Here is a 10785-nt window from a genome sequence, read left to right as displayed (position 1 = left end):
CCACAGATTGTTCTGTTATGTGGTGACTGTTACGACTCTACCTGCAAAACTGCAGATGCCAATAATAATGCTTGCATCATGACAGATACCCCTGTAAGACCAGAAATCTGGCGATGGCGTCAAAAGATTAGGATTCTTTTGAGTGGCACGAGTTGCCATTTCAGGAACTGGATTTTTATAAGCGGTTTTGAAAGCGTGGCCCTATATGCATAATGCTCACTATCGCATTGTGGAGCAATGGGAAGCAATGCAGAAGCCTGGGGTTAAAGTGTGCTGCTGAAGACTTCTGAGACAGCAGAACCTGACTGGTCATCTGGACCCATTCTCTGTTGCATAGCATTGTGCACATCCCTATGTTCTACAGACTGTGTGCTCATTGCCCAGGACTTGCCCTCTTCACCCAGAAATGTTGTTTTGTAAGGCTCCACATGTATCCTATGGACATTCTGCCTTGATTCCTCATACTTGCCTTTCCCATCTTCTGGAAGGCTGGATGCATGAGGTAAGAAAGTGCTCCGAGACCCATCGATGGCAATCTTTAACTGCTCACCGGAGGTAGGTTCCTGAGACAAATCTGAAGATCTCATGAGATGCTGAGTATACACGCCTTCAGACAGAGAGCCAGACTGTGTCTCGCTGTGCACACGCAGCCAACGATGATGCCGGCTGAAGTAGTTGTAATGTTGATGTTTCCCTAACTTTTTTTTTCCTAAAAAGCTCAACGGCTGCTTGGAGCTAGAGGACTTGTCTATGCTTTTCGATGTAGGCCCTGACATTGTTAGATTGCTCATATACTCTGTGCAACATTCAGCATTAGTATCGAAGGCACTACACTCTGTCAGGCCTTCTTTCAATGTTAGGCAAGGCTTCATGTCGTGGACTTGGAGAACATCAGGTGCACTGCCACCCAGGCCACTGCCTGCCTGCTGGGATATGTCATGTGAGGAGGAGTAAATCAGGTCTAATTCTCTGGGGCTTAATGCGTCACTGGAGTCATAGTCACTGTCAGTTGGAAGGAATACTTCAGAGCAGCATTCTTCATCTGAGCAGGGCTGGGAATCTGCAAAGAGAACTGATTAACATTAAGAGAAGCACAGGACAGAAATTGCTTAACTGTCATTTATGTATTTTTTTTCTTGATTTAGAATCAAATCTACAATTCTGAAAATGTATGTGTGTTTCCTCTGTGGAATTGTCCATGGGCCTAGGTGACAGCAAAGACAGTAGTCAGGGAGGATTTACAGATGTGTTAGAGAGGTGGTGGTAGAATTAGGAAAACCATAAAGGATTAACATATTAAATTAAGTGCAGGGAAGAATTTTAATTTGAATTGGGATTAAGTTCTGAAAGGATCTGTTTTCTTTTATCTTGTTTTCACCAAATTTCATAGAGATGGAGATTTTGGAGAGAGAGAAACTCTAATCCAGGTTCTGTTTTTATTAAAGATGTCAGTTGAGTTACTCCAGATTTGTACCTCTGTAACTGTGAGTAGGGTGCAACTGTATGTGTGCGTAAGAGGCTTGAGGCAAGACATGGATACAGATGAACAAAAACTACCCTTTTGCTGATCAGGTGCATTATGTATGTTCAAATCCAACGCAGACACACTTAATTCAAACGTGAATTTATTGGCGAAAACTCACACTGGCACTGAAATCACTGCTGTCTTTTGGCTACAGAAGGATCAATAACAATAATTAGTGGCATATGTGATAGAATGGATTATGCTCCGCTGCCCTGGATAGTTTATATTAGATCCAAGGAAAAAAAAATGTAGATTTTATACAGTGCTGACTATTCACTTTGACCTAGTGTAAATTACCATATAGCACAGCAATAATGAATCAAGCCCATGCAGGACAAGATAATGCTCTAGGTTACACGGTGCCAGAGCTAAGGATTATTCTGCATTCATGGTCTGTAATACTGGGAAAAAATTAGCTCAGGGAGAGATGCTGAGAAAGAACACCACTGTGTAATGGAGCGAATCAAAGCACCATTGTCTTTGGGTTTCTTTTCTTTTGACCTAATCTAATCAGAGTAGATTTATTCATTTTTCTTAACTGTATAAAACTGCCAATTTGAAAAAACAAATTATTATTACCAAAATGGTCATGGCAGTTGTTTAACGCAGCATCTGTTGCTTTTGTTTCTACTGTTTCATTTACTCATTGCTTAAAGACAGCTCAGCAGAATGACGGTTTACATTTTTCTCCAAAGTCCTTATTCTGTTAGCAAATCAGGTGTTACTGTTTAATTTGCTTCATCTTTATTTGCTGTGGTCCATTTCTTTCATCAGTTTAATCTTCCAGCTGTTCCGAGAAGTAATAATGTTCAATGAGGTGGGTACTTATTTGTGTAATTCTGTGTTTTAAAGTGCTTGTCTAAAACACTGAGAACACCAAGGTATGTGAAAACGACTGTTAAATCAAACTGGACTACTGGCACTAAAATTTGCTCTATCAAAACAAAGCAAGAGGAGCATAAGAAAGAATTGCTCCAAAGCAGAGGAACAGTCAAAGCATGGAAAGAAAATGCCTGCAATATCAGAGAAACAGAAGGTAACAAATGGAGACTATGGAAAAGTCTGACTTAGATTTCGGACAAATTATTAGAAACTATGGTGAAGAATAGATAGATACGTGAGTGGTGAGCAAGGGTCAATAGCTTTTGCTTAGTAACTCACATCTCACCAATCTAATAAAACTCTGAACATGTGCACAATTAATACACAGGCATCCTTAGATTTCTGAAGAGCTTTTGACAAGGTTCTTTACCACAGGTTCTGAAGAAATGAAGCTGTAATTGAGATAAAGAGAAAGCTCCCTCCATATATTAATAGCAGATTGTTGGTGCAGACAACAAATGAAGTAGTCAGCTTTCACTATGAATGGATTTTACTAATTCTGGACATCATGTAGAAGTTAGTGATAGCACTTGTCCCTTCCAACCTGTTCATTAAATGATCTGGAATAGTGAGGTGACAAAGTTGGCTGATGATGAGCAATTATTCTAAGTAGTTGAAAACAAAAAATGATTATAAATATTGTAGAAGGATCTCAGGATATTGAGTGGCAAATGATTGGTAAAATGATTTTTAAAATACCTTGGCAGGTATGGAAAAAAATTTACTCCTTTTATAAAATGACATACAAGAACTATATAATTAAAAGGGAGCTCAAAGATTTTGCTTGATGAACAAAGAAAAATTCTCTTACCACTCACAGCTTTTCTCCTCTGGATTCTAGCCTCAGGTGAAGGGGGAGGTGAAGGAAGACAATCTAGATGTGAAGAGGTTGAACTGATTTTCTTTTGAGAGTGTTCTTCTGAAAGATCCACAAGCTTCTTTATGGGTAGGCCAGCTGCTGGCTGCTTGTATCTTGCATACTGCAGTGCTTCTGTGATCCATCTCATTTCCTTCCAGATCTCATCAATTTGCTGTAGAGAAAAAAATGGTTAAAAAGTTAAGTCTGTGTATTAATTTTACCTAAATGTGTACTTTCGTCAGGTGCCCAAGTAGGTGTGTAGTCACTGCCAACAAAGAGAAGGAGGATCCCCTGACAGGACACTTCAGATTTAGGTGGTCTGAAGTGCCTTTGGTTAGGTGCTTGTTCTCCTCCACCACTGCAGAGGGCTGCTTAGGGCCACCAGACTCTCAAATTATTTATCTCAATTAAGAACCTGTAGTTAGGAGGGGTGAATCGAGGCCTAAACTCTGACATGGAAGAAAATAAAAATTGTCTTTTGATGGAGTATAAAGTTTGATCAGTTTTGTAGCACACTTTAAAGTTGGTTTCATTCTGTACTGGAATGAAAGCAAGACTTCCTGAGCATCCTTGCAAACCCAGGATTACGTTCAAAAGCAGAGTGCTCAGATCAAACCTAGTTTTTAACAGAAGAAGAATATACATACATGGAGGGTTGAAGCAAAGCTATGAGCCAAACTGCAGGTTTTCTCCCTTATAATTTTGGTCTGCATGCATTTTAATAGTATAAATCCACACTACGACAGTTCTAACACATGCCTGTTGATGGCAATAAGAGACAAGTGCCTAGATCAATAGCAGGATATAGCTTTAAGTATCTATGCAGAGAGGAAAGATGCTGTTTAATGTGGGTCTTGAGAGTCTTTTGATAATGGAACACTTTTAACATCTTTGATGATTGAGTAAATGTTGCTGCAACCAGTGAATGACAGTAGCTGTGAGTGTAATATCCTTCTGCTGCAGTATCCTTTCTAGAACTTCCCTTGTGCTTCTTTTCCTGCAGAAGATTCTGCATTTAAAGAAGTGAGACTTCATATTAATATTGCAGTGTTTAAGGGAAACTGCTTTGCAGTTACACAGGCTACATTCTGCAAGAATGTAAAGGGCATACAGCCCTGGGTCAGTAAATGGATAGGCAAAAGTGAGTGGTATTTTGTGCAGTATTATCTAATAGGGAAGTAACAGAGGGATCAATGCAAAGGAGACTGCAGACTGATGTATTCTGGGTAGTTCTCCAGCACATCCTCTTAGCTGGAGATACTTCTTCACAAAACGCACATTCAGAGTGTGGAATTTATAGCCAAAGGATACTGTAGATGCCAGATTAGCTAGGGTAGTTCTTGATGAGCCATGTTGGAGACAGGATAGCTGGATAGATGGATCTCTGTTTTGACCTAGTATGGCCATTTTTATGTAAAGGTGAAATCCTGACTCCAATGATGTCAGTGCAAGCCTTGCCACTGAGTTAATTTGAACTAAGAATATACACTGATAAGAATAGCAAATGGTTCAGAGATTAATTCATAATCCTACATCATTTCAAGACTTCAGTGTAGCTCCATGAAGAGAATACCAGTTAGCAAATGTCTCACCTATTCGATTTTGGAGATTTTCTATTTCCTTTCTGTGATCCTCCCTCAGCCCCAAACAAAAATCATGTTGCATGCAGTTTAATAAAATGCAAATCCTGTCAATTTTGTCCCTGATGCCATTCTGCAGTGTCTCCTGGGATAATGGACCAGTCATTTTAATGAACTGTGGTTCTTTTACAATTTAGGAATGTTTGAAGCATTACGCTATATAAATTACAGCTTAACTTCAGTTTTAGTTTCAGTGTCTGTAGATTTCTTTTCTTGCTGTATAACATTCTGGTAAAGACTCCAAGTACCTTATCAGCCTTTTTTTTTTTTTTTTTAAATTTTTACTTTTCAGTTGCCCTCTGACTCCTTTTCAGAACTGCATTTATATAGACTCCCTTGCTCTTTACAATGTTTGGTTTGTGTAGTGACTTCAACACTGTCTTAGATCTAGGATCACACAAATGCTCTTGCGGTTTTGTGGTCACCACTGAAGATTGCGGTATGTGGTGGGCTGAGATATTTTTGCCAATAGGTGGAATACAGCTGGTTTTCATTTGAGAGGAAACCTGACAAGGCTAATACACTGTCACAATAATTCAGCACAAAACACTGAAGTTTAAAATGTTCTCCCATATTTTCCCAGCGTATATATGTGACTCAAACACTTTGGAGAAGAGGAACACAGAACTGTTTATACAGTGCATTCGTGTTAATATACTTATTTTTGATGTGAAGGATAAAAATTTTCCAAATTCTGCTGCACGCTGGGAAAAAGCTAAATCTTCTGAGTGTGGGAATGGGAAGATGAGAAGGAAGGAGATGACTGAGTGGTGAAAGTACAATGGAACATTCCTCTCTGCCCCCCTGCAGGTTGCCAAAAGCTCCAAAGTGGACAAGGCAAAGGGGATCTGAATTCAGAGCAAAGAGGAACAGAAATATTATCATCTTCTGTTCATAATTATGGAGGGCCAAACATATTATCAATGGGATAGTGGTTGTCTTGGCCCCTATTCCAACAGAAGGTTGCTTGAATATTAAGAATATAGAGCTGTAAACTTATCTGCACCTCACTTGTAGAAAGACAGATCAACCATGTCCATAGATGCACTCTGCAAAGGTCATGAGTTTTAGCTATAATTAACCAATTGCCAAAATGGTTTGCAAAAGGACAGGCCTTGCTATGCTGCACAGTCGGGTGTAGTTCGAAGATCCCTGAGTTGAGTAGGTAAAGTCCTGATCTGGGAACAGTACAGGAGAATCAGCGTGAGAGACAGAGAGTAAGCAAGATAGACAAGTATGATAACATTTGTGATCCTTCTGCACTGGGGGGCTGAAGCAGTGTCACTGCATGGTGCTGGACAGACTTACAGACGCTTTTGGGGCTAGCTTGCCATCTTAAACACAGAGCTGCTTTCTTCACCGTGATATTGTTGATGAAGACTGGCTCCACAACCTAGTCTGAATTTTCATTTTAATTTTTTTAATTGGCAATTTATCATGGTGAAAAACGTCCTCAATTCACAAAGACAGAGAAAAACTATTACCCAAATGAATGCCCAAGCATGGTACTAGCTTACCTCACATTAGATGGGGGTGAGTTTTACAAGCAGACTGACACATTTCTTTATAACAGTCTAGTATAACTGTCATTTGATTTTACCCATAAAAATCCTTGTATAAAAGCAACAACTAAGGAAATCATGTTCTGGGTTTGAATTTCATAAAACCAGAATTGCACTTTTGATACAACTGCTCTTTTTATGATGTCTGTGAATAATTCTCCATTTAGATTTCAAATTACAGCCCTATGCAATTTTTAAGAAAGCCACCCTAAAATCTCCTTGGAATAGTCAGAAACAGACTATTACCTGTATGTAGTCTATAACTTGCTGGTGTCTTTGTTTGGCTGCAGCGACTTCACTGTCTGAAATTGCTTCCCTTAGGGATTGCTGGGTTTTCAGAGAGTCCAGCTCTATGACAGCAGAAAGGCGGCAATACAGGCTTATAAATTTTTCCTTGTAACAGCAAAAATGAACTGTGAAAAGACCAAGTGCAAAGGAAACACTGTTATATTCTGGATATAAAATATGAAATCCTTAGCTTTAAGAACACAAATTTTACTAAATATAATTACTAACTCTCTGGATGGGTTACTTTAAGCTAGAAATAAATAATAGTCTCTAATTCTCCTCTCATTTACACTGGATTTACTCTGTAACTTCACTGATTTCAAGAGAGTAATTTCTAATTTGTATCTAAGTGAAGGGATAATCAGGTCCTTAGTATGCAACTCCAGAGGCTATCTTGCCCTTGATAGCTTTAATCAAAAAGGCTGTTTCTGAGGCATTTGTAGCTCATCATTTCTTTTATCAAGAAAGTAGTGACAAGACTGGAAAATGGAACTCATCTATTTTTTTTTAATTGAGTGTTTCAGAAAGAAAGTATCCTTTCAAAGGATAACTTTCTTTTGGGCTAGGCTAGCTTAAATCAGTAACTTAAACGTAAATGACTCAGCAGTAAAAGCATTTCAGTGATATCACAGTTTGGGTGAAACAAAACTCTTCTAGGTGTTCTCACACATCATCCTCTGAACTCTCATGCAGAAGGGTAACACAGAAAGTTCAGACATGACCTCTTGTTTTGTGTAATTTGACCTCGGAGTAGCACAGAGCTGTCCAAGCTACCTCTAGAGAGGTAACTAGATTACAGAGACAGAACAGCTACAGTGCCATGGAGCTTCACAAATGTTAATTTACCTGGCCTCTTAAAGCTACATTATTCCAGAACCTGCAATTGCTCAGGCAAAACTTACCAGTTATCTCTGTGAACTGCAGTACAGACATACCGAAACTTGCTGAGGGAGAACAAGTTTTCAGAAAAACTTCCCCATTCATTGGTGCTTCAATAAATGCAAGCACACAGCGTGATCTTGTTATAGCAGTGAAGGCAATGCCAGTTGGCTTACTACTGCTACTTTTCTGGATTGTGGCATGATATTTTTCAGGGTGTTTCAAGTGTAAACTGCATATATTCTTCTTATCATAAATATTAAAAAAGAAATAAAAACAGCATCACGTATCTACTTATCCCTTGCAAACAACATGATAAGAATAATTGAGAAGAATTCTCAAACTAAGAAATCCAATCACAGAAACATCATTAGCATAACAATAAAGGCCTAATCTGAACATAAAAATCCCACAAAAAAGAGAGTGAAAGAAAGAATTCTACCTTCTGGTTTCCCAATGATGCCTAGATATTGCAGGGATCTAGTCTGAATAGTGTGTGGTCTTACAGTATATATGCCATATGTGGTGGACTCTTGAGTGAATTACAGCCGCGGTTTCAGCTTCAGTGCTGAAGTTTCTAGCCTTTGTGGTTTTAAGTCAGACCCTCTAATGTTACTTTAACAAATGTTACTTCAACATAGTCTTTTGTGGTTATGCAATTATATAGTTGGTAGCCACCAGCTAATGGGGAATGGAAGCTTCTAATATTTGAGATGTGAATCACAGTCACTTTATAGAACATCAGGGATACATATATAATAAGTCACATAGAAATGTCATCTGCCTTTGGCCAGATGATTGCTTACTTAAAAAAAATACTCAAAAGTAAAATTCAGCTTTCCACACTGTTCTCTCCATTAACTGCTTTCCCACTGCAGCAACCTTGCTAAACAGAGAGGTCTGCACCCAGAATGCCATTTGAGAGATTACTCTGTTGCATGTTTATCTGCACCACATCATCCCATTCAGTGTCTATTGCTTTGTCAGCCCGATGCAAACTATGGCCCAGAGGTGAGAATGACTCCTGCCCCGGGCCTGTGTACCACATAATGAGAGTTAAATGGTCTGCAAAACCTCTAGTGCGGAGATTAATTTCACCAGAGATGAATATGCGTCATGCATTAATTTGTACAGTGAATGCAGCAGTCACCTCTCATACGGAGAAATGATACGCTCAATACACAGAGCCTAACTGTAGACTTCAGGGTTGCGTGTCAAGAAGATAGTAAGTCTGGCTTTAGGGCACTACAGCCATGGCCATATGACCCAAAGCACTGAACTAACTCTTCTAGTTCAATTACTGTAGTTTTCTTTTGAAGGGGTAACTTTTCCTTGGCAGACTACACCAGCTCATGTATTGTCTGTCTGTACCACTCATAATTTTATGGCAGCTCAGCTGTCATCTGTCCTCCCACAACCAGCATAAAAACCCAGAGTTGTCACAGGCACCACTTTATGTGCTCTGGCTGATGTGGCATAAACACAATCGTATATTCCTGCCTTATCCAAATGAAACTTGTGTTGCTGGATGGTGGTAGGTCACGGATCTACTGTGGCTGCGGAAACATAGTCTTGGTAAGACCCTCCATTAACATCGAATCATCGTTCTCCTACATTAGTGACTCTAACAGCACTTAGCAATGATATATAGGAAATAGGATGGTAATGGTGTCACATAAACACCTGAGAGAGAGAACACTGAGGACAGTTGCCGCTAGAGACCTATTCTGTAGTGGCTCCTTGTATAGTGACTCCATCAGTTTTGGCTCATATCTTTCTCTCTTCTCCAAGGCAGAAGGATACCCAGTTTTACAGGCCAGAAGGAAACAGAGGAGACTAATGTGTAAGGCTCCACAGTCCCCATACTTATTATTTCTAAAAATAACTATTAAGTCTTTATGAGCTCCTTTTATGTGGAACCTTTCTTTTCTCTGTGGACCAAAGAAGAAAAAATGAGAAATAGAGGACCTTGAAGCTAAAGCATCTTATGCCTTCTGTGAGACAGCTGGAAAACTCTGTTTTGGGGAATTCTTACCCAGTCAGCGGTGCAGTGGAACAAGCAGGCTGAATCTGCTACAGCACAGGATGTGCTCCCTAAAGAAATGAATCAAGTCCAGTGCTTTGGCATTTTTCACAATAACAGGCTTTTCCTGCGCCACAGCAATAGGACTGAGTCTCCTGCATTTTTCCAGGAACGAGAAAGAAAAAGATGACCCTCACGTGGGAAACTCCACTCAGATCTTTCACAAAGTTGTGAGGGAGTCAGACCTTGAGTAGGACTACCTGCAGTCAGGAACTGCAAAAATTTTCTTCTACAAAACTGGTGATTATTCTTGTGACAATTTAGAGGGATGGTTTTTTTGCATCTCCTTTCACGCTCCAACCTTGCTATGTTGTGTGTAATTTTTTGTTTCTGTTTTTTAAAGAACATCATCTTCCAAATAAGCTTATAGACACATACTGGATAACTGTGGGCTTTGCACTATGCTTTGCATTTCAATAATGATTGCTACAGTATATGCTTTAACCGCTGTGCTCCCTCTATAACTTGTACACAGTTATAGGTAGTGTTGTTGCCAAAGCCATCATGTGATTTATTGACTCTCCACTGGGACAAGGGGGAAAACAGATACAACTTTGTGATTTTATTATAAGGAGACTGGGTTAATATTTCTAGGTGAAGCAAGCTACTATACCGAGTTCAAACATCTGAAGAGGGAGGTTAAGAAATCCTGAGTGTGGGGTGTAAGGATTATTCTGTCCTGGGGCAGTGCAGACGTCGTCTGAGGCGGGGAGCAGGAGAAGAAAGGAGACATTGTGACCCAGTTCCAACACCTCCTGTGTATACAGACGGAAGTGCTTAGCCTGTAGAGGGACACGCGCGGGGGAAGAAATAGGAGAGAATTACAACATGGCACTTATATAAACAACACCCCAAATGATATAAAACATTAAAGAAAATTTGCACAACATCAAGCTCGGAATTTTTATAAAACATAAATATTTGGGGGGGGGCCCTAAATGTGGGTTCATGTCACTACATAAAATAAAGATTTAAAGCTGCAATGTTCCACATTAAAACAACACACACAGGCACAACCCCCCTGAAAACAACATTTATGTTTCTTATTAGGCAGAAAATGATCACAT

The 10785-nt window shown here is 39.6% G+C and overlaps 1 protein-coding gene across 1 annotated transcript in view; it reads right to left on the bottom strand.

The window, feature by feature from the left end:
- Positions 1-263: 263 nt before the first annotated feature.
- ANKFN1 (ankyrin repeat and fibronectin type III domain containing 1) overlaps positions 264-10785 on the bottom strand; it is a 63444-nt gene continuing 52922 nt past the window's right edge. Inside the window, exons 14-17 of the mRNA XM_076353744.1 lie at positions 10332-10500; positions 6715-6881; positions 3219-3438; positions 264-1060 (exon numbers count right to left, since the gene is read on the bottom strand). Coding sequence (XP_076209859.1) covers positions 264-1060; positions 3219-3438; positions 6715-6881; positions 10332-10500 — 1353 coding nt within the window. The remainder of the gene's footprint in view (positions 1061-3218; positions 3439-6714; positions 6882-10331; positions 10501-10785) is intronic.

Source organism: Aptenodytes patagonicus, chromosome 16 (assembly GCF_965638725.1).
Source record: "Aptenodytes patagonicus chromosome 16, bAptPat1.pri.cur, whole genome shotgun sequence".
Lineage (NCBI taxonomy): Eukaryota > Metazoa > Chordata > Aves > Sphenisciformes > Spheniscidae > Aptenodytes > Aptenodytes patagonicus.
The sequence above is the reverse complement of the archived record's forward strand: the minus strand, read 5'-3'. Positions and strand labels throughout refer to the sequence as shown.